The sequence below is a fragment of the Sphaeramia orbicularis genome, chromosome 11, assembly GCF_902148855.1.
Source record: "Sphaeramia orbicularis chromosome 11, fSphaOr1.1, whole genome shotgun sequence".
Lineage (NCBI taxonomy): Eukaryota > Metazoa > Chordata > Actinopteri > Kurtiformes > Apogonidae > Sphaeramia > Sphaeramia orbicularis.
The window spans coordinates 38,739,585-38,764,540 of NC_043967.1; the positions used below are offsets into that span (position 1 = coordinate 38,739,585).

A 24,956-nucleotide genomic window follows, 5' to 3' on the forward strand; every position below is an offset into this window, starting at 1 on the left:
GTGATTTAATGGAAAAACCAACATTACACACTTCTATTTTTTCCACATTTAGTAAATATCGGTAAAGTTTTGCACAGATGTCCAATGGAAAAGTGACTACTGTTTGAGTAAGTGGGTCAGCAGGCAAACAAAGAAGCAAAAGAAAAAAATGAGGATAAATGTAATTACGTAGGGACGTGGAAACCCAAAATCTGTTCTCTAGCTTAGCGGTAAGACAATAAGTTCTCCAATAACAACAGCAATTAATTGGGATTTATATGTGCAACTTCACAAAAGCCACAAAAAAGCTTCAATAACATCATTACTACTTGCAGTGTAAGCTGGTTAGCAGGCAATCAAACCAAAAAAACCAAAGGAAAGGAGTATAAAACTGAAAACACAAGCCATGCAGTAGATGGAATTACAAAATTAAATAGTACATTGACCAGTAGCAGGAACACAGAATTGAGTTTTGACTCCAAGTTCACATTGTCGGTCGCCAAAGTCCGACATTACCCCTGTGATGTGTTTGGGTAATTAAAACACAGGCAGATTTGCCTAAAGCGGGTTATCCACCACTTGTCAAGACCAGTGCCAATATTGAGAATCAATGTCACATGTCAAATTCCAACCTTTAGGGGACACAACAACAAAAAAAAGGGAGGGTGGATATTGATTAGTCTGTTTTTGGCATGATCTTGTAATAATCAACTTCGAAATTTCCCCCCTCACATGACAGTTTAGCACTGAAATACAGGAGTTAAGTGTTGTGTATGACTAAACAAATATAGTAGAAAATACACAAAAATGAAGAGGACTCTGGGGGTGACCTCATGCAAAACAATGAGTCATTAAAACAACAGTGTCTGAATCAGCTAATTGGACAAGAGACTCCGGAGGGGGAAGGCACTGCGCCAAAGCGGCAAGTTACAACCCACAGAGAAACAACGGGAGGGGACAATAATGACAGGGGGCTGCACATGAAAGTGCCAAAATTTGTCATTCCAACAACTCGGCCAATTTGCCGGGTGATGCACTCTGTTAGGAGGCGATGGCTTGAATGAACGTCTACTGGAGCAGAACTGTAGGCACATGCAATATATAATGAGCAGAAGTATTATTATTCATCTCTGCATAATGTTTTATCATCGTTAGAAGAGGATGGAAAACTCTATATCTGCTCAGGATGGAAGATGGGAATAATCATGACATGTATTCAATGATGCATCTGTGCAACCTGCAAGAGCTGAGCGGAATGTGGCTGCAATGGAATAGCACAGTTTAGTCACAGTATATGGCACAGAAAAAGCAATAGACTGCAATTACGGTGATATTCAAAGATATTTCTAATGTAAAGTGTGCTTTTTTGGTGTTGCAATTCTTACATATGGGTCTGAATGAGACATAACAAATGCAAACAACTATATTTCACAAATAAATCAAAATATAAGTTGTAGAAGGGCCACTCTGAACCTAGTGGACTATAGTATGTGATGTAAAGATTGCAAGAAAAGTCTAGTGCAGGGGTGTCAAACACAAGGCCTGGGGGCCAAAACCAGCCCCCCAAAAGGGTCCAGTCTGGCCAGTGGGATGACTGTGCAAAGTGCAGAAGAAATTAACAGTAAAGGGCGTCAAACTCGAAAATAATAGCATAAGAACCTATAAATAATGACTCCAAATGTTCTTCTTGGTTTAATGGGGATAAAAATAACATGACATTATGCCTATAAAAAATGGCAACACCAGTTTTTTTCTCTTTGATTTACTGCAAGGAACATTAAATTCTGATATCCGTTAATAATAAAACATCAATAACCTGAACAAATACAAACAACCTGAAATGTCTAAAGAAAAATAAGTGTAATTTTAACAATATTCTGCCTGTTTTGTGTCTTGGTAGATGCACGTATAAATAATGATCATATTTTTCTTATTATTTCTTCTTTTTTTTTCTTCAGAAATTTCATTTTTTTTCAGGTTATTCACATCTTTTTTGTTTGGATAGTTTGTAAAATGGAAATGTTTTTGGTATTTTTTGCATATAAAAATTTGGAGTTGTCATTATTTCTAGGCTATTCTGCTATTATTCGACTGGTGCGGACCACTGGAGGTCAAACTGGGCTGAATGTGGCCCCTGAAAGAAAATGAGTTTGACACCCCTGCCGTAGTGGACTATAGTATGTGATGTAAAGATCGCAAGAAAAGTCTAGTGCAGGGGTGTCAAACACAAGGCCTGGGGGCCAAAACCGGCCCCCCATAGGGTCCAATCTGGCCAGTGGGATGACTGTGCAAAGTGCAGAAGAAATTAACTGTCAAGGGCGTCAAAGTCGAAAATAACAGCATAAGAACCTATAAATAATGACTCCAAATGTTCTTCTTGGTTGAAATGGGGAAAAAACAACATGACATTATGCCTATAAATAATGGCAACAGCAATTTTTTCTCTTTGATTTATTAAAAGGAACATTAAATTCTGATATCCTTTAATAATAAAATGTCAATAACCTGAACAAATACAAACAACCTGAAATGTCTAAAGAAAAATAAGTGTAATTTTAACAATGTTCTGCCTCTTTTGTGTCTTAGTAGATGCACGTATAAATAATGATCAAATTTTTCTTATTATTTCTTCTTTTTTTCTTCATTTTTTTCAGGTTATTCACATCTTTTTTGTTTGGATAGTTTGTAAAATGGAAATGTTTTTGGTATTTTTTGCATATAAAAATCTGGAGTTGTTATTATTTCTAGGCTATTCTGCTATTATTCGACTGGTGCGGACCACTGGAGGTCAAACTGGGCTGAATGTGGCCCCTGAAAGAAAATGAGTTTGACACCCCTGCCGTAGTGGACTACAGTATGTGATGTAAAGATTGCAAGAGAAGTCTAGTGCAGGGGTGTCAAACACAAGGCCTGGGGGCCAAAAACCGGCCCCCCATAGGGTCCAATCTGGCCCGCGGGATGACTGCAAAGTGCAGAAGAAATTAACTGTCAAGGGCATCAAAGTTGAAAATAATAGCATAAGAACCTATAAATAATGACTCCAAACATTCTTCTTGGTTTAATGGGCAAAAAAAACAGCATGACATTATGCCTATAAATAATGGCAACACCAATTTCTTTCTTTGATTTATTAAAAGGAACATTAAATTCTGATATCCTTTAATAATAAAATGTCAATAACCTGAACAAATGCAAACAACCTGAAATGTCTAAAGAAAAATAAGTGTAATTTTAACAATGTTCTGCCTCTTTTGTGTCTTGGTAGATGCACGTATAAATAATGGTAAAATTTTTATTATTATTTCTTCTTTTTTTCTTCATTTTTTTCAGGTTATTCACATCTTTTTTGTTTGGATAGTTTGTAAAATGGAAATGTTTTTGGTATTTTTTGCATATAAAAATTTGGAGTTGTCATTATTTCTAGGCTATTATGCTATTATTTGACTGGTGCGGACCACTGGAGGTCAAACTGGGCTGAATGTGGCCCCTGAAAGAAAATGAGTTTGACACCCCTGGTCTAGTGCAAAGTAGGGGAGTAATAAGCCTGGTTGTCACACATAAACACACACACATGCGCGCGCGCACACACACATACACATTCACTGCCCATGTAAAGCAGTGGGACTTATCGGCTGCACCGTCAAAACTATAACCTTCTGCGTTTAATCCTTCATACGACAACCGACTTTGTGCGACAAATAAAACACACGTAAAACGCATCACATTAACGCAAGTAGAGAAGGTTTTGTCAAATAGGTTGCAAAAACAACGAGTGGTCCGTGAACCCCCCACGGCTAATACCCCCTTTAAGTTTTTTTTGCTTTCCAACAACTTACCCTTTCCCCGGAGAGGAAGACGGTCAGCCCCAGGGTCAAAATTATCCAAACGTTCCTCATTATTCCTCGTTATTAATTGAAACGCGATGTTACGTGCGGATCGCCACAGCTTTCCCTTCTTTTTTTTGTTTTTTTTCTCTCCTCTCTCTCGCAGCTTGCGCCCTCCGCTCCAACTCCTGCCGCGTCTCTCTCTCTCAGGAGTGGGATCCCACCGGATACGTGTTGCGTTTTGGTTATTCCTCCTCCCCCCGCTTTTTCCAGGCACTTTTTTTTCTCCTCTTTTTTTTTTCCTCCTTTCTTATTTTTTTTTTTTCTTTTAAATATAAATGTGACAAAATGCACAAATAAACACGGTGGAATCGCAAAAGTCGTCCGCTTGCCCCCCTTGTCTGAAAATCCGTTAGAGACACCTCGGTAGGTCTCCTCTTCGCTCCTGCGCGCACTTGGAATAACGAGGACAAAGTGGAGACGCGGCTGACGCTCCGGTAGGTGCGTGCGCTCTATCGGCCATGTCACCGCGAGACGTGGGGGAGAACTTGCGACAAAGTGGGAGAAAAAAAAAAGCATCAGTAATAACACAACAGTCATATAAAACCACTATTACGCACATTTACACCTTGTGCGTAATCACAAAAATCTGTATTGTTTATTGCATTTTTTTAAGAATCTATTTTTACTAGTGTGGTTTATAACAGTCTGAATAACCGCTCAGCTAATAATTTTAATAACAATAATTAACTGCTGCTGAATGTGCATTTTCTATTCTTTAATCAGGCAACTGATTTGTTTACCTCTATTGGATGGGGAGTTGATATTAAAGCATTTAATGAAGATGAGGATGGTTCAGATCTTTTTTTTTTTTTTTTTTACCATCCTCATCTCATTACACTATAGAATATATTGACACAAATATATTTCCATTTAGTATCAGCTGAGACTGCCAAAGTCCCACTGACTTTAAGAATTTATGGGAAAAGTCTCCCTCTCCTGGTAAAAACCCCTTACAAACACCCTCAGTGTCTTGTCTATTAGTTTCTTAAAAAGGTGCAACTAATGCACTTTTGTATATATAATTTGCTTTCCCTTAAATCACAGGTGTCAAACATGTGGCTCGAGGGCCAAATCCAGCCCGTCAAAGGGTCAAGTTTGGCCCTTGGGATGAATTTGTGAAATGCAAAAATTACACTAAGACATTAACAAACCTTTTAGTTCAGGTTCCACATTCAGACCAATTCAATCTCAAGTGAGCAGGACCAGTAAAATACTATCTTAATAACATATAAATAACGACAACTCCAATTTTTTGTCGTTGCAAATGTAAATATTTTCATGTATATACACTAAAATAAAAAAAATGTGAATAACCTGAACAAATATGAATAACCTGAAATGTGTTAAGAGAAGTAAGTACAATTTTAACAATATTCTGTCTGTTATTAAATGTTTTGTGTATGTGTAGATCCACTGTGATCTGTAAGTTATAATGTACAGAGTGTCCCATAAGTCTCCATACATAGGAGACATAATACATTCCATGGTTCTAACATGTATTTCTTTATATTTCTTCTTTATAGTTCTTCAGCAGCGGAGGACATGCATGGAAATGTGTTCCCGACAAAATGGCAGTCATATAGGGCATATTATATAAATAAAAATGGTTTATGTCAAGAAACATTTATTTTTCCTATGTATGGAGACTTATGGGACACCCTATACATGTATAAATGATAAACTGAGGCAGAATATTGTTAAAATTATGTTTATTTTTTTCAGTTTGTTCATGTTATTCCCATCTTTCGAAAGGATAGTTTGTAGATGTAAACCTTTTCATAGTGTAAATTAACTTTTTTTGCTGTAAAACATACAGAAAAGTTTGGAGTTGACTTTATTTATATATTATTATGTTATTATTTTACTGGTCTGGCCCACTTCAGATCAAATTTAGCTGAATGTGGCCCCTGAACTACAATGAGTTTGACACCCCTTAAATTATTTGTCAGAGCAATAACATATGAGTAATTTTGGTAATGTAATCCCCAAATCTGTGATGAACTGATTCCATTAAAAAATTTGCGTTAAGCCTCCAGAGTCCAGAGATGCATTAAAAAGTTAAAAAAATAAAGATGGTTGAAATGGCATTGAATTATAGCTTTGTTTGTGTGATTAATGCTCATGATTTCCATTAAAATAAATAAAGAGCAAAAATATGGAGTAAGCCTTCTAATGATACATAGCGTGCTTTTATTGGCACTGTTTCTGATTTAACCCATAAAGACTAAAAGTGCTACTTTTGTGGCAGTTTCCAAATTAATTTTCCTCTCTATATAACCTTTCTTAAGTGATTCATCACCATTTATCATAATATTATCCTCTCCATTTTCAGGATCAGGATAAACTTTATTGTCCCATATGGGAAATTTGTTTTGGACAACAGTGCTACACTTAGTTGCATTCACATTCTGACACATACAATCACGAAACAATTCAGTCACAAAATCTTCAAATCAGCATAATCACAGTTAGGTATTACATCCAGTTCATATATTGCACCCTTCCCTCTGAGATCCAATAAATAGAATAAATATAAGTAATACAAATTGTTGCATTTTTTCTGTAAAAATCTGGTATTTTCCTGTTTTTTTTTACTGATCATGTACTTTAATCATTATGCTGAGATTACATTTGAAGGTTATTATTACCAAAAACAGAGAAAACTTAAGAAAAAGTGACTTTTTCAGTCAAATCTATCATTAACTGAACATAAACCGAGTGTCTCCATCCAGTCATTGATCCAGCTCCATGGGTTTTACTGGTGAATCAGTATTGTAGAAGATGACGGTGTTTCCACAGTGATTATGGAGCCTCTGAACGTCTAAATGGGTCAAATGTGATGAGCATGAAAAGATGAAAAACAGTATTTTAAACCAATTATTTACATATTGATAGGATTAGTGGCTCTAAGGTTATTGAACATTTTAGATCAGTAGATGCTTTGGGTCACTGGTATACATTTGGGTCTTTATGGGTTAAGGAAGATCCATTGAGAATAATGTTGAAAGGGTTTAATGAAAATAATGTGAATTATACAGTATGGTAGATTTTGAGCTCTTCACCCCCATCATTAAACACCAAATGAGGGAATCTTTTGCAGGAATGGTGTTCATCCCTCTCGTAGAGTTTGCAGATGGTCTGTAAACTCTGCAACACCTGTTTTATGTTTTTCCTTTAATTCGTCTAAGTCTTTGCACTTGTTAAACGGTACTTAAAACCTCGATATCTGCGCAAATTAGGCTAACATTTTTCCTCTACTCAACTGCTGAATTTTTCGAAATGCAATCCTATCCTTATTAGGCTTTCTCTACCATGACAGATTGCAATTTGTAACCTTAATGCCAGTGCTGGAGGAAAAGATGCCACTTAAAGTAATCTGAAGAGTGACTAACAAGCATATGTTTGCAATAACTAATCAGTGTGCTGCTTTTATGTGGAGACTTTACAGACCTTGGTGTCAGAGGTACTTAGAATTAATGAAACTTGAGATTATAAAAAACGAAAAAAAACCCCATCTTTTTATATGGCACTTTTTTTTCTCCCCAAAAAAGATGCTGCCGTTTTGAGAGTAAAGACATTATAGGGATTAAAATTTTTGGCTCCAGAGACAAAATCATGTGAAAAACAGGTCTATTTAACATCTACTGGGCTTTGAACTACTTATATTTATATTATCAAAGGAAGTGAAAAGTATAGAGTATTTTCTTTTTGACAAATAAGTCTTACATCACCAATGGAAGGGGGCGATCCAGTTATATACACGTTGCAATTATGGTCTCACATCCAAGGCGTAACCACATGTAGTTAAGGCAGTAGTTAGAACAGCCTTTTCTTGTAATTCATACAGCACACCATGAATGATTACAGAAGTAGTTTGTGCTCAAGGGCTTGAGTAACACCTCTTTGATTATTCAGTCTGGCCAAAGAAAAGGACCTGTTAAGTGATAAGACAGGCTTCACTCTGTCAAGTGAGTGACTGCTCGCCTGGTATTACACACAATACAGTGGAGAAATAAGACAAGGAGAACAAGGGAGCAGACGGAGAAGAAGTGAAAGTAGTCATCGGTGACTGGAGATAGCAGAGGAAGAGAAAAATAAGAAGCCCCAGCTGAACTGAACCATTTCCTTTGCACTAATCAAATCTTTATCCTTGATGACTTTAATAGAAACAAATATCAAACAAGGGACTATTTAATTTAATTTAATTGTTTTAAGTGTGAAAAAAAAGTAATTCAAATGAAGAAAACCTAATATATCCCTAAACCCATCCCCCACTGTAAGACAGCAGCTTCCCAGACCTCCTCCCTCTCCTTCACAGAGGGCTTAACTCTACTCTTGGTGTCCCAGATTACACAGCCAATTAGGGCGAAGGCAAAGCCTCTTCTGCTACCAGGCCTGGTTAGAGAGCGGTGTGTACATTTCTGGGGCCAGTTTTTTTTTTTTTTTTATAAGTCCGGTACAAGGCTCCACAGAACTTACAATGCATCTCTGAGAAAGAAAAAAAAAAGGAGCCATCAACGATCTGAATAAAAAAGGGAACACTGATGGGACGACAAATAAATAAGTGTGAGGAGTGTATAATTTGACTTCACAAACATAGATTATACGGTGTGAATTATGCATGTGACGAACCGGACTTCTTCATTTTCATATGTGATCTGAATATCTTTCAGACTCTATAGAAAGTGAAGACCTTCAAAGTTATGGATTTCATTATATTTTATTCAACAGCACCACCAGCTGGCAAATAGGAAACTGATTTAAATTCAGAGGCACAAACATAGTGGAAGTGATGACAATCCAGGGAAGGACTTTTGCAAATGACACACATGAAAAAAACCAGACTGAAAACTTCAACCCCTACCTGAATCTGTCCCTTTGTCACTGACCTTGTAGGTTATGCAAACGAATGCACGCTCGTGACATCCTGTCTTTTTTTTACAGCGCAGACACAGAAGTTGTTCAGCAGCAGAGGTCATCGCTATATGGTATTTGAGAGGTTTGTAGTGTCTGTGAGGTAAATACCAGGCAATTTGTATGTTGAGTTGAATGCGTTTGCCAGAGTGTCCCTCACTACTGGTACTGGCTGTCATTTCCTGGTGCTTTATCCCAGTCTTTGTCTTTGTTGTTTCTCTGTTCTCCGTAGGGTATCAGGGTGGTGGGGTTCAACTGCTTCAGCGGTCTGCCAAGAATCCCAATGCTGATTAATGTTTTAAAATAAAGAATGAGGGAAAGGGAACAGACAAAACAACAACACAAAGAAAAAAAGAAAGAATTAGATTTTTTTGTTGTTGTTGTTGTTGTTTTCTATATTTATCTGCACTACAGTCACGGAAAAAAAAAAAAAAAAAATTAGACCATCAAAAGTCATCAAAAACAATGGTTATGCAATCAAGCTCTAACTCCTGTGTGTATCATGTGACTAAAACAGACAGAAAAGAAAACATGGAATGACTAAGAGCACTGTTTTTGTCAGTACAATGCCATAGATATTGATGTAAGAACTGAAGTGATTTTGGTTATCATCAAGAAAACATGGAAAATGGATAGATATCAGCTCTGAAATTAAACTACTATGAGCTGCTTTTGTTGTTATCATTATATTTGTCCAAACAAATGTACCTTTAGTCGAACCAGGCATTAAAATGAACAAGAAATTGAAGAAAACAAGGGTGTTCTAATATTTTTTTTCCGCGACTGTACATCAGAATGCATGCACACCGTGACATGTACTAATATTAATGCTCATTACAATCTCTAGGTATTGCGTATATACTAGGTTTCTACAGTATTAAGTGACACAGTGTGTATATACTGTATGTGAATGGATGTTTGTATGTGTATATACAGTACTGTGCAGAGGTCTTAGGCCACCCTTAGCTATGTTGTATGTATGCAGTTGTAATGAATGTAATATATATTTAACAGGCTATTTATTGATGTAAAACAAGGAAATAGAGTGAAATACTGTGCACAGCATTAGAAACAAAAAAAAAACAAAACAACTAAATGGCTTCTACAAGAAACTGTTGATATTTAGTGTGATCTCTGTTGCCATGACAAAAGTAGCTCAAATAAGAAACACTAGACATGTGTTAAATGAAACCTGGTGTAAACACTAGAAGATTAGTTCAGTACTCATTACAATCTCTGGGTATTATGCATATACTGCATTTCTACAATATTACATTCAATTCAGGATATGAAGGAAAACTTAAGTTCTAGTAACACATTTTCATTTACGGAATGTATTCAATATTCATCTGAACATGTGTGTATTATTCTTTTGATAAGAAATGTCACATTAGCACCCATTTGTATAAGCATGCATGACTCAGTGCGTATATACTGTATATATACTGTATATAAATGCATGTTTGTATGTGTATATACAGGACTGTGCAGAGGTCGTAGGCCACCCTTAGCTATGTTGTGTATGTGCGGTTGTAATGAATGTAATATGTATATATATATATATATATATATATATATATATATATATATATATATATATATATATATTTATCAGGCTATTTATTGATGTAAAACAAGGAAATAGGGTGAAACACTGTGCACAGCATTAGAAACTAAAAAAACAAAACAAAACTAAATGGCTTCTATAAGAAACAGTTGATATTTAGTGCGATTTCTGTTTCCATGACAAAAGTAGCTGAAATAAGAAACACTAGACATGTGGTAAATGAAACCTGGTGTAAAACACTAGAAGATTAGCTCAGTATTCATTACAATCTCTAGGTATTGTGCATATACCGCGTTTCTATAGTATTAAGTTAAATTTAGGATTTCCATTACTGTTATAAATGCAATTTAAGAACTCCATATTCATAAGGGCAAAATTATAAGAAGGATATGAAGGAAAACTGAAGTTCTAGTAACACATTTTCATTTACTGAATGTATTCAATATTCATCTGAACGTGTGTATTATTCTTTTGATAAGAAATGTCACATTAGCACCCATCTGTATAAGCATGCATGACACACTGTGTATATACTGTATGTGAATGCATGTTTGTATGTGTATATACAAGACTGTGCAGAGGTCGTAGGCCACCCTTAGCTATGTTGTGTATGTACGGTTGTAATGAATGTAATATATATATATTTACCAGGCTATTTATTGATGTAAAACAAGGAAATAGAGCGAAATACTGTGCACAGCATTAGAAACTAAAAAAACAAAACAAAACTAAATGGCTTCTATAAGAAACAGTTGATATTTAGTGCGATCTCTGTTTCCATGACAAAAGTAGCTCAAATAAGAAACACTAGACATGTGGTAAATGAAACCTGGTGTAAAACACAAGAAGATTACTTCAGTATTTATTACAATCTCTAGGTATTGTGCATTTCTACAGTATTAAGTTAAATTTAAGATTTCCATTACTGTTATAAATGCAATTTAAGAACTCCATATTCATAAGGGCAAAATTATAAGAAGGATATGAAGGAAAACTGAAGTTCTAGTAACACATTTTCATTTACTGAATATATTCAACATTCATCTGAGCATGTGTGTATTATTCTTTTGATAAGGAATGTCACATTAGCACCCATCTGTATAAGCATGCATGACACAGTGTGTATATACTGTATGTGAATGCATGTTTGTATGTGTATATACAGGACTGTGCAAAGGTCTTAGGCCACCCTTAGCTTTGTTGTATATATGGAGTTGTAATGAATGTAACTTATATTCCTCAGGCTATTTATTGATATAAAACAAGGGAATAGAGTGAAATACTGTGCACAGCATTAGAAACTAAAACAACTAACTAAACAAACAACTAAATGGCTTCTACAAGAAAGAGTCGATATTTAGTGTGATCTCTGTTGCCATGACAAAAAGTAAGAAACACAGGACATGTGTTGAACGAAACCTGGTGTAAAACACTAGATTAGTTCAGTAAATCCCATAATGTCTGAGCAGATGTGTTGAAGACATGTTCACACTAAAGATCACACTAAATACTGGATACTTTGGTCTGTTTTTAATGTTGTTCTATTCAGTTGTGTCTCGTTACACAGACTGAGAAAGGTGTATGACCCCGCCCCCCTCCCATCACAACCAATATTTAATCGTTTGCTCCTTGTGCCAGTATCAACATTTCTAGTAAATTTCATCAAAATCTGTCCATAACTTTTTGAGTTATCTTGCTAACAGACAAACAAATAAACAAACAGACAAACCCCGATGAAAACATAACCTCCTTGGTGGAGGCAATAAGTGACTGTATATACAACATATTCTATTATTTCAAGCATAGATACATAAGGTATATATTTCTACGTGTTGTATGGTACCAAGGTTATAATAGTTTTGGATTTTTCATTATCGTTTAGTTTTATTTAGTTTTGACTTTTTTTTCCTCTAATTCAGTTAGCTTTAATTTGTTTTTAGAGCAGGTTTGCTAGTTTTCATTAGTTTCCATTTTTTTCTAAATGCTTAGTTTTAGTATTAATTTTAGTTTTGTCATATCTTTTCTCTTCTTCTCCGTTGTATTCAAATAAATCGAAGTCAGGACTCTGCTGCTTTCTCCCAACTTTAGTCTCCATGTTTCCAGGTAGAGTGGGAACCAGAAGATGACTCTAACGACAAATGACGAGAAGTGACGGACTGTGAAGTGTCGTATGGTGCCGCCAGCTAAAATTGCTAGAGCGAAATAAATTGATTTCGTATCAATCTGACTGCCAAAAACGAAAACGAAGGGAATTTAATCCTTAATTTTTATCCGTTTTAGTTAGTTTTGTAAACACACAATGCAGTTTCAGTTAGTTATCGTTTTTTCTCTTAATTATAGTTTTTATTTATTTCAGTTAACGAAAATGTTTTTTCAATTCTAGTTTTCGTCATTTCGTTAGTTTTCGTTAACGATAATAACCTTGTACGGTACGTCACCTGGTAGTAGTCGCCTGCTGATTCAGCACCTCCTTCAGGGCCTGGGTTTCACAGTTTTTGGCCTGCAACACTTTCTCTGACCTGACCCTGCTGCGGAGGAACAAATGAGGTGACTGCTCTTTGGGTGAGGGCAGCAAAGACACCATCAGTGGGGAGCACTGATTAACTACGCTGTTCAGAGCTGGACGTCTGTGGGAGGATCTGGGTAAAGTCATATCAAGAAAAAACAACATCAGATATGTGACATAATGACACTCTGGGGAAACATGCAACTGTAGGAAGTATTCGTCGAAGGACACAGAGAGGACAATGAATAGTACGTATGTGTAATAGGACAGAGCAGGACAAACTGTACTTTCACTGATTACATCTTTCACTCCATATTTTCAACCACTAAAGGCCTCTCTGTATTGCTGTGCTATAATCATCCACTTAGAGACAACAGCTGTACAAGCAGTTTCCAACGCAGACATTCTCCACATATTCCATTTTGTCACACGTACGCGCTCGTATAGCAATCATGGAGGAAAACATAAGAAAAATCCAGAACTCATTAATCAGGAGAGCTGTTTCAGAATGTAACCTCTCTGGATACTTGTACTATTTTTCTCCAGAAGTGCACTCCTCTCACTGTCTGCGAGACAGCTGGGAGTGAGGGTGAGGCTCGTCCAATCGTTGCTGTGTACATCCACTCTCAGGAGGAGAGCAAACTTCAAGCCCAGCTTTTTGATTGTTTGGTCTCAGGCTGACAGCAGGAACGAGCACTGGGCCTCTGACAGCTTACAAAACTGCCAATCTTGTGTCAGACAGAGCACAGCAACATAAAACAGGCTGTCAGACAGTGCCTCCTGTCAAGCAGAGAGACAAATCCACCAGCATTAATCATATTCCACAGATCAGACATGATATCCATCAAACACGGGTAACTTTACTGCTGATGGTTGTGTCAAACAAGGGTCACACTGGGTTTGATGAAGGATTAGACTCAAAACAATAGTAGGTTTTGCACTCTGTTAACTGTTAAGAAAGACTGGATTTTAGGATTCACCAAGATTTTAGCCCTGTAGCCTCACAGCTCTACTCTGTTTTTTTTGTTTTTTTTATTTCACACAAATCAATATTTCTCTAAAATGTGTTAAACGTGGGCAAAAGAAAGAAGATTCTCACTCGAAATTCAACATTTGTTTTCATATTGACAATTCTTTCTTGGCTCCTCAGTGTTTAGATCTTCATCCAAAAAAAAAAAAAAAAAAAAAAAAAAAAGCTCCACTAGTAGCAAAAAAGCTGTTCCTCTAAAAATATTTTAAAAGATGCTTAAAAAGACCATTTATTTGCTGAATTTTAAGTTCTTTTTTGGAAATATTTTTGGTCATGTAATAATTTATTTTTATTATTATTATTATTATTATTATTATTATTATTGTTATTATTCATTGGATGGAAACTACCCTTTGGCTAAAATCTGGAGTATTTACATTCATGTGAAAACATGTACAGTATGTTCATTAATGCTCACTGTCCCATTCAAATAAATACAATGATATCATAATCATTATCACTATTATTGTTATTACTACTACTACTACTACTAGCGCTTTGACCCATGGGGATCCACAGGTTCTCAATGTGGCAGTTTTTATACTGCTGTGTATTTGTGCATGCTGTTCCTCATTTTTCCAGCAGTCACCGCCAAAGTGTTGTGGCCATTGCAACATAATTGTAAGGTAATTGTATTCCAAAATTACTAATATCTCCCAAAATACTGGTCCTATCACCTTGCCGTTTTAGCTAGTCTCTTCCTTGACCAAAAATACATAATCCTGCCAAACTGCAGCAGTTCGCTCTTTCTGGATATTGTGCGGATCCCCGGACACACATGTATGCACACAGATGCCACTTGGCTTTTATGATATAGCCTATTATTACTACTATCATACATGGCTTGTTACTATTTTTTCCTTCAGCTTTATATTCATTTTGTATTCTCCATGACAGGTTGAGACTTCAAATAAGCCAACTGGGTATTTTACGTCTCCCAGCATTGTATTATTTATTATCTTTATATATTTTTTATGCATATTTATAATGTACAAAGATAAAACTAAGAACAGAAAATTTGTCAGATTCAAAGTGGCTTGTCCTAAAAGCCACATCATCCAGCCTTTTGTCCATTTGAACGCACCGCTGCTTGAGTGTACTATTCCATCCCGTCTCCTTAGGGTCAGCTCCTGTCACCTTCGCTGAACCATTAATAACGTTGGAAGTCCTTCTCGAGTACCCATCATTCCTGTTCCTCACGGCAGTATTGAAGATGTCGGAGTACAAAAGCCTCCCGACTTCCTCGTGGATGTCCTTCAGGTCCTTCCTGCCAAATGTCACCCAGGCCACGTAGCAGAAGAAAGTATACAAACACTGGAGGTGGGATACAGAGGAGATCGATTATCTATCTTCTGATCTATAACTACTTTAAATTTGATGTGTATTACTGTCATGAAATGGACTAAGTTTACTTTTGATATGTGTATTACTGCTATGAAATGGACAGAGTTTAATTTTGATGTGTGTATTATTGCTATGATATGTAGCCTTTAGTATTTTTGTGTTTTGTGCAGGCTTAGTCAGAATTTATTTTGAAATGTATACGATTTTTTAAGTTACTTTGGGGAGCTGACATGGGAATTTATGGTCAGTAAAAAGATAGGGTAGGGGGCCGAGAGAGTATATAGGTTGAACTTCATCCTGCTCCTTTTCGAATAGGTTTTCTTTTCTTTTTTATATAGATTTTTCTTGTTGTATTGTTTTTAAAGCGAAAGACAGTAAGTGGTAATAAAAAAAAAAAGATAATTTTGCTTATACATCAGTCTTCTTTGCTTGCAAGTTCAAAACGTTTGCTTTAAAACAAATGTTTTGTTTTTGGTTTGTTTATTCATTTTGAATATTACAATAAAATCAAACAACAAAAGTATTATATTAAAAGAAAGTCAAACATTCGAAAAGGAGCGAGATGAAGTTTAATTTATAATCTCCCACCTCCTTACTCCATCCTTCACCTATCCTAAATTACTACGTCAGATCCCATAAGTAACTCAAAAATCCTACACATATCAGACTAACTTCTGACTTTGCTAAAAACACAAAATTGCTGTACATAAAGGATAGACTGTCCATTTTGCAGCAGCATTTCACATTAAAGTAAACCCTGTCCTTTTCATAGCAGTAACACACATATTAAAAACAAAAGTACACTATCCGTTTCATAACAATACTGCACAAAAATAAACTGTCATTTCTTAGCAGTAACATACTAATCAAAAATAAACTACGTCCAATTCATAACCATACCCATATAAAAAAAAACAAAAACAAAAATAAACTCTATCCATTTCATGACAATAATACCCATTTAAGAAAACAAAAATAAATTCTGTCCATTTCATAACACAAATATCCACACAAAAAAAGTACAAAAATAAACTCTGTCCCTTGCATACAATGATACTCATATAAAAAAACACAAATAAATTCTGACCATTTCATAACAATAATACCCATATGAAAAAAAACAAAAGACAACAAAAAAAAATGTCTCCCCATAAACAATCTAATCTAATCTAATCTAATCTAATCTAATCTAATCTAATCCATTTGATATCCCCAAATTATCCAAATTCAAGTGCATTCTGGACGCCTACTTATTCATTTGTGTATTTAAAAGGTCACAGCAGCTGTTTCTATCCATAAAGGTCACATACAGAGCAGGCAATAAGCAGCTGCTGTTAGTGTGATATTTCTCCTTGCGTCCACCCACCTGGCTAAATATTAGAGAGAGCCTGTCAAAGCAAAGCACCTGTGTAGAGTCAACATCCCCCTACCACTAACTAATTCATTAAGGCCACCAGGCATAACCTGCACTCAATGCCGTTCTGTTCTGCTCACTGCCTTCGTTATTCACAGCTGGTGAACTGGCCAAACTGTGGCCACACCAGGCTCCATTTGTGTGAGTGTCAGTGTGTGTGTGTGTGTGTGTGTGTGTGTGTGTGTGCGTGCAGATGAGGCAATATGGTTGTGACTGTTTCAACGTGCTGCCTTTGCAAGTAAAGAATCAGGTCAGTTGCTTGCAAGTCAAATTTTTCAAAAGGTTTAAAAATGTTATACGAGGAAGCGAGTTGGGAACATTCACAATGACTTCGGCAGGGTGTGAGCCGCAGGGAATGTGGCTCCTTTTAATAAGCGCCCTTGAAAATACGGTTTCCGAAATTTGGGGCGGTCTCTAAAATATTGATAATATGCTATTTGATGTTCATTTCAAATTCCACAAATGAGAAGTCATTTTTAATTTCCCTGGTCAGAAACAGCAGATTAAATATTCAGAGAGGATTTGGTTTTCCGTCTGGCCTTTAAAGTAAAATATTTGTATTAAACTGCAAAGGAATGCACTGTTATATAATATTGGAATAAACAGTGTTTCTCTCTCTCTGTGCCTTTGGTCATAGACATGCCACAGACAGCAGCAGCTAATATTTAACATTAATAGGAATAATGACGTGAAAAGCTAAATGAAGTGCATATGACCTTTCTGACTACATCTTGCAGACTATAATATTCTTTGCAAATGGGGTGACTTTGTAGCATTGCTAGTTATTTGCACACTTTTTTTTTTTTTTTTTTTTTTTACTTGCCTTATATTTTTGCATGATGTCTGTGTGCATCTATGTTTGGTTTCTACTCTGTTGCCTCCTTAACCCATAAAGACCTGGACATCCACCAGCAACCAAAAGCATCTACTGATCTAAACTGTTTAATACCTGTTGATCCACTAATTTTATCAATACATGCAAATAATTGATGCAGTTTGTCATCTTTTCATGGTCATCAGATATGACCAATTTGGATGTTCAGAGGTTCTGTAGTGAACCTGGAAACACCATCATCTTCTACAACACTGATTCACCAGTAAAACCCATCGAGTTTGATCAATGAAAGTGGATGGAGACACTTGTTTTAACATTCAGTTATTGATATCTTTGCTGAAAAATTAATTTTTTCTTCAGTTCTTTGTTTTGATATAATAACCTTTGAGTTTACTCTGAGTTTTTGCAAGCTCTTAAATTAAATGTAAGGAAATTAAATGTAGGAAAATACACAATTTATAGTGAAAAATGGAAAATACAGAGGATAATATTATAATAAATGGTGATAAATCACTTAAGAAATGTTAAATAGACCTGGACATGATCTGGACATGATCAGATGCAACATGAGAATACATCTGAATGATCTGACATGGACTGAAACAGGACAATACTCAAGCTAACTCAACCCTCTTGTCATGATGGGATAATATTGTGACTCATTGACCCACTTTGTTACCATTGTACTTTAAGTTTCGATACTACTCTGTCTGTACTTGTTGATGTCTGTTGCTTCTTATGTCTTTGCATTTTTATTTTATTGTCAGTTTGTTAAAAAATGCAAGAGCTGTCAAAAATAAAGTGTGTATATACAGGGTGGGGAAGCAAAATTTACAATGAACATTTAGTTGTTTTTTCTCAGCAGGCACTACGTCAATTGTTTTGAAACCAAACATATATTGATGTCATAATCATACCTAACACTATTATCCATACCTTTTCAGAAACTTTTGCCCATATGAGTAATCAGGAAAGCAAACGTCAAAAGAGTGTGTGATTTGCTGAATGCACTCGTCACACCAAAGGAGATTTCAAAAATAGTTGGAGTTTCCATAAAGACTGTTTATAATGGAAAGAAGAGAATGACTATGAGCAAAACTATTACGAGAAAGTCTGGAAGATACTATTAAAGAAGAATGGGAGAAGTTGTCACCCGAATATTTGAGGAACACTTGTGCAAGTTTCAGGAAGCGTGTGAAGGCAGTTATTGAGAAAGAAGGAGGACACAGAATAAAAACATTTTCTATTATGTACATTTTCTTGTGGCAAATAAATTCTCATGACTTTCAATAAACTAATTGGTCATACACTGTCTTTCAATCCCTGCCTCAAAATATTGTAAATTTTGCTTCCCCGCCCTGTATATATATATATATATATATATATATATATATATATATGTAAGGGTAGAGACTGCGATCTGGTAGGATCGGCGATTCTACCAGTAGAGACTCCGATCGTAGTCTCTACCAGTAGAAACTCCGATCAGAGTCTCTACTGGTAGAAACTCCGATCCTGCCAGTAGAAGGGTTAGGGTTCGGATTGGAGTTTAGAATCGCCGATCCTATCAGATCGCAGTTTCTACCCTGACATATAAATATATATATATATATATATAAATATATATATATATATATATATATATATATATATATATATATATATATATATATATGAAGAAATGTTAATGAGAGAGAAAAATTCCGTTGGGAACTGCCCCAAAATTAGCACTGGATCTTTGTGGGTTAATTGTGCTGGTGCTTATGTTGGCCATGAGGCTGTTGTTTAAGTGACTCTTTCCTGGTTAAATAAAATCTATTTTTGCACCTACCGCTTGTAGAAGCCACTCTGTGCTATCTGATGACATCCTACCCCTGAAAGAACATAAAAAAAGACATGTATACCTTACAAAACACTGTGATTGGCTTACCTCTATTTCTTGATGATGTAACTATTATAAATCCCGGCTTTATTTGTAATATCCTCAAATAAAATCAGGCTCAGCTTGACATTTTTCAGTAACTTGCCTGAGCCTGTTGGTAAAGCTAATGACAAGCTTCTGAGAGTTTGACAAGTGATTTTGGATAAGCACACATGAGCGCACACAGAAGACATTTTTAGTGATTATTTGTTTGACAAGTCATAACAGCTACTCACTTGTGAAATGAAATGTGTTGATGTTGTCCCATCTCTAGGTCCATGATTAGAGTAAAGTAGCAAACAGCCAGCTTCTTTTGAGCATGGTCCTTTATGGCTAAACTCTGTGCCATTATCTGGTTCTCTTTCCTATTGTCTAAACTACAGAATACATCAGAATTTACAGCAAAGGTAAATGTAACAAAAATACAAAACACAGAAACAGGTGAGAAAAGAGGACAGTATTTAAGAGCAGTATAATACAAAAAGGAAATGTACAGAATATTTATTTTTCAGTCTGTGTACTTACACCATTAATGGGTTGGGTTTATTCTCCAGAGACTTATGCTCAAAAAAACAAGACATGTACCAGAGAAGTGAACTCAGGACTTCATCAAGTGCTTTACTCCTGGACATAGAGAAGAAATAACTGGTCAGGTCATTGTTTTGCAATAGTATATATGAGTAAATTGTTTCTTGTAAATCTTACTTCAGGATAGTCAGGAAGCAGGATGGAATGGGGATGGGATAATTCTCTTGTAGCAAACTGACAGCCACCTCTACACATCACAACACAGAGAAAGAGGTCAGAAGAAGTTTACAGTGTATCTTAAATTTCATATAAAATATGTTGTCATTCCTGAACAGGAAAGCATAGTTTAATACATTTAATAAAAACACAATGGCGACAAAAAGGAGGACATGTTCAAAAAGAAAATGATGTGTGCATAATGATTTAGGCAAATACATTCAAATAAAGTCAAAGAAGGCAAATGGAAAGGTGCTTCTGAAGGGTAATATCTGTGCTTTTTGTGATCTCGGTGTTGTTGAGGATGAGTTTAAGCTGGTGCTGATATGTCTGGCAGCTGAGACAGAAGACACTGCAACAGTTATTAAAACTGACTCCTGACTTTTTTGCATGTGTGTGCTTCATGGACATGTCCACAATCATTTATACATGTAGATAAACGTGTGTGTGTAAGTAAATGTAAATATGTTTATTTATAATCTTTATTAGTATTGAAGTTATTGTTCTGCAAAGCATTGATTTTTTCACAAATTACTCCTCTGTTTTGTATTGCACTGGAAAGTCTATATTTATATGATGATTTTAACGCAACAAAGATTCACAAATCATCATTTTTTTTTCCTTCTTTCTTTCTGTGAGCAATATTGACACCCTTTTTTCTTTCTTAAAAAAAGAGAACAGTGTACTTTGTATCAATGATGCACTGTGTAATATGTTGTAAGACTGTTTTGAATAAAAAAAAAATAATAATTGAGTTCTGAAATGTATTTTTTGGTCATTTGTGGATTACATTATGCTCTGTCATATGTCTGTTGTATCTGTCCATATTAGGACGATCAGTCTTTATAGTTGTGTCATATTTTGGGTTGCAGTTTACAGTTCTGAATGTAATATCGTCAAGTGATGCAGCACACAATGTTAAATGCCAGTCAAAATATTTAGCTGTCACTAGTGGAAGAAGAAGATGCATATTTACTTGTGTCATACTACACTATGACAATACTCCACCGCTGTATGTACAGTAAGTATAATCAAGTAAAAGTCATTATTATGCAGTAAAATGGTTGTACAATTCTAACTGTTGCATCAAAGCATATGTGGCATTCTACTGCTGTGCATATTTAAGGCTGAACTCCTATGAATCACTTTACATAGTGTTATGAAGTGAAATCCATAGCAACGTACTATCAAAAAAAAGCAACTTTTCATGAGCTGAGAGAAACCAGAGTGTTTTCTAGTGGATCTGAGATAAACAGTTTGCTTAGCTTTAGAAGGAGGAGAATTTTCTCCACCCATGAAGGAAAACGTAATCCTTCAGTTTATCATAAACATTCAAAATCAACATATTTTTCACTGGATAGGAAGGAGATGGAAAAATGTAAATCTGTCAGACAAAAGTAGCTGAGAATTAAGTATGACACATTTACCTGTGAGGTAGTGGATTAGAGTTGCATAAAATGAAAATATTAGCACACAAGTGAGGTTTGAACAGACCTACTTAAAATTTATATTTGTGAAAAAAACATTTCACCACTTTTTAATACAGAGATAGAAAAGTATTCTTATAACTTCAACAACATATTAATACTTGCGTTTCACATCATCAATGGTGACATGATCCTCTTGCTTCTGCATCACCATGGACCTGTAAGCAGTCAAATGAGCAGAGTTCAGGCTCTTTCTGGAGCTCTGGCGCCCTCTATGGTTCGATATGTGCATTTCAGCTAACCTGAAAGACAAAGAAACATGCAATTTGCAGTAAAAAAGAAAAAAATTACATTACATCTGTTTGGCTTAGAGATTTGATGTTTTTCCTAAAATTAGTAAAAATAAAGTATTTCACCAGAGAATCAATTGGAAAGCTCCATAAGTTATGGGACCCCTTAATTTTGTATTTTGATAGGCTCAACACCCTCCCATAGCACCATATACCCTGTAAGCTAGAAATAACACGTGAAAGTGTCCCTTATTTAATTTACCCAAATTATGATTTATATTATTGTGTGCCCACCCCCCTGCCTTTTTTTTTTTGTTTTGTTTTGTTTCATGTTTAGTGGTAGTTTGTATGTATGTGGGAAGGGTGGGAGGGAGGGGATTTGGTTGGTTAAACTAAGAAAAACAGTTCAAGACACTGTATCTAAAATGCATCATGTATTGTTTTTCCTTTCTTTAATAAAATAATTTTTAAAAAAAAAAAGAAAAGAAAAATTACAACAAATTGTAATTTACACGTGCTGCTGAAGTACATTTTAATTACCCTGAACTAAGGAAATTTAAGTGATTTGTAAAAAAAAAAAAAAAAAAAAAAAAAAAAAATGAACACTGTATATAAAAAAAGAAAAATTACACCAAATTGTAATTTGCACATGTTGCCAGCACAGATTTTAATTATGCTGAACAAGAGAAAATTTAAATGATTGGGGGAAAAAATGAACACCAGAAATAAAAAACAAAGAAAAAAATTTTTTGACTGTCCATACACCAGAACATTTTTGGACAGCATTTCAAGACTGGACATCCGAGAAGGACACTCAATCGCCCAAACTGGAGTATAAATACATTAAATTTGGAGTTATAATGAAAAACAAAAAATGAGAAATTATGTGTAACACTTCAATTATTATGGCTAAACAAAATACACCGATGTAGATTTATGAAAACCCCCCCACTGTTCTTAACATAAATGAAATAACAAACTTCAAAAAAACACTGAAACATGTAAAAAACAAACAAGCTGTGATTGTGAAAATTTGAATGTATTGATTCCTGATTAGACCTCTGACTTTATTTTATTTTTTATTTTTATAATGTTCTTTTACAAATACTGTTCAAATAAGTGATGCTGTTGCTCAGTCTGAAAAAAAAGTATTTTCTATGGAATTCATTTGAATGTATAACCAGAGTTTGATTAATAAAGTTTTAGAAAAAAAGAAAAATTACAACAAATTGTAATTTACACATGTTGCTAAAATACATTTTAATTATGCTGAACTAAGGGAAATTTAAGTGATTTGTTTAAAAAAAAAAAAAAAAAAGGACATCGGAAATAAAATGTGGAATTTTCTTAATGCAAAGGTGTCAAACATGTGGCCCGGGGGCTAAATCCGGCCCGCCAAAGGGTCCAATCCGGCCCTTAGGATGAATTTGTGAAATGCAAAAATTACACCAAAGATATAAACAATTCTTTTAGTTCAGGTTCCACATTCAGACCAATTCAATCTCAAGTGGGCAGGACCAGTAAAATACTATCATAATAACATATAAATAATGACAACTCCAAATTTTTCTCTTTGTAAATGTAAATATTTTCATGTAGTTACACTAAAACAAAGTATAATTTTGCAAAAAAAAAAAAAAAAGGGAATAACCTGAAATGTCTTAAGACCAATAAGTACAATTTTAACAATATTCTGCCTGTTACTCAATGTTTTGTGTGTTTTTAGATCCACTGTGATCTGTAAGTTATAATGCACATGTACTGAGGCAGAATATTGTTAAAATTACACTTATTTTTTTCAGTTTGTTCATGTTATTTACATCTTTGGAAAGGATAGTTTGTAGATGTAAACCTTTTCATAATGTAATTAACTTTGTTTTGCTCTAAAACATAGAGAAAAGTTTGGAGTTGACATTATTTATATATTACTATGTTTTTTTATTTTACTGGTTTGGCCCATTTCAGATCAAATTTAGCTGAATGTGGAACTGAACTAAAATGAGTCTGACACCCCTGTCTTAATGGTTGAACCCAGACCTACCATTCTGCTTTCTGTATGAGCTCGTTGAAACTGCCACTGCTTTGTCTTCTTTTCCTCACCACAGGTTTCTCTGTTGGTGAGGGCCTGTGAGCAGGGGTCAAAGGTCACAATATTATCCTCTAATATCGTAAGACGTCACAGTAATGTTGACAGGTGTTGTGTTCTGGTAATGTGAGCCTCACCTTACAAACTCCAGAGTCTCCTCATTCCACACCCAGCGGTCAAGAGGCACGGCGTTTATCTGCAAGGTACTTTAAATATTAACTCGACTTTAAATGTACAACTTTATGTCAATGTCTAACATTATTAACCAGTAGAAAAGGTGCTAATTAATGACAGACGTGAGGTCGTAAAATGTCGTAACTCCACCACTAGTGCAGTTGCCGGGTGTAAAAAAAATAAATAAATAAAATAAATGTAATTTTCTACCAAACGTTCTGACAAGACACCATCTTACCTAACTTAATATGTCGTTCTTAAAGTAATAACTTACGTTTCTGGTCTCCTCTGGATATGTCTGCATTTTGTTAGCTAGATAAAACTTGCTAAAAGTTAGCGCCTGCTGCTTGTTGCTTCCTGTGTGACGTAGCGTATCCAGGCAACAGCCAATGAGAGAGAAGCCGGATCCTAAACACTTTTTTTTTTAAAATTATAATGAGGGAGTGATGCCTTTCTTATGCATTTCCTTATTATTCAGTGAAAAAAAAAAATGTTTCCAAATTGTCTGTACTATACGGTTTTAACTTAAAAATCAGTTGTACAGACAATTGTGTTATCCTGTTTTAAGGGAAATTAGTTTTGTTTTTTCAGAAGAAAATAAATACACAATGCAGGTTTAATTGTTAACCTTGCTATTGCTCATTTAGTTCCCATTTCCAAGAGAAAGAAAATCAAACTAAAACACTATCTCAGTTTGTTAGTACCAGTTATGATGTCTGCCTTTTGCTGTATTACACTGTATTTGACTGTTTACAATACTGTGTAGATCATGATGCAGTTCTCTGAAACTCACTATCAAAACACGTGCACTTTAATAGGTTGACTAATCAATCTGAAT

At 35.2% G+C, this 24,956-nt stretch overlaps 2 protein-coding genes across 3 annotated transcripts in view; both read right to left on the reverse strand.

The window, feature by feature from the left end:
• Positions 1 to 4,295, reverse strand: part of sdc2 (syndecan 2) — a 128,627-nt gene extending 124,332 nt beyond the window's left edge. Inside the window, exon 1 of the mRNA XM_030147346.1 lies at positions 3,816 to 4,295. Within this exon, the coding sequence (XP_030003206.1) occupies positions 3,816 to 3,875 (60 nt within the window). The 5' untranslated portion in view covers positions 3,876 to 4,295. The remainder of the gene's footprint in view (positions 1 to 3,815) is intronic.
• A 2,628-nt stretch (positions 4,296 to 6,923) lies between these two features.
• Positions 6,924 to 24,279, reverse strand: ppp1r36 (protein phosphatase 1 regulatory subunit 36). Of its 2 annotated transcripts, none has more exons than XM_030147990.1 (10): positions 24,082 to 24,279; positions 23,900 to 23,983; positions 21,734 to 21,786; positions 20,103 to 20,172; positions 19,923 to 20,021; positions 19,634 to 19,774; positions 19,308 to 19,350; positions 14,968 to 15,197; positions 12,786 to 12,986; positions 6,924 to 9,066 (listed from the first exon to the last, which is right to left on the reverse strand). In XM_030147990.1, the coding sequence occupies exons 3-10, from the start codon at positions 21,780 to 21,782 to the stop codon at positions 8,940 to 8,942; spliced, it is 960 nt and encodes a 319-aa protein (XP_030003850.1). In that variant the 5' UTR covers positions 21,783 to 21,786; positions 23,900 to 23,983; positions 24,082 to 24,279; the 3' UTR covers positions 6,924 to 8,939. The 2 variants fall into 2 exon arrangements, with proteins under 2 accessions (XP_030003850.1, XP_030003849.1); XM_030147989.1 differs by having other exon boundaries at positions 21,734 to 21,870.
• Positions 24,280 to 24,956: the final 677 nt, after the last annotated feature.

Coding starts and splice junctions, on each gene's coding strand:
- ppp1r36 (XM_030147989.1), bottom strand. CDS start 21,860: ATGCACATATCGAACCATAGAGGGCGCCAGAGCTCCAGAAAGAGCCTG. Junction 20,022..20,102: donor TGCTTCCTGACTATCCTGAA/GTAAGATTTACA, acceptor CTCTATGTCCAG/GAGTAAAGCACTTGATGAAG. Junction 12,987..14,967: donor AATAGTACACTCAAGCAGCG/GTGCGTTCAAAT, acceptor GACTTTACCCAG/ATCCTCCCACAGACGTCCAG.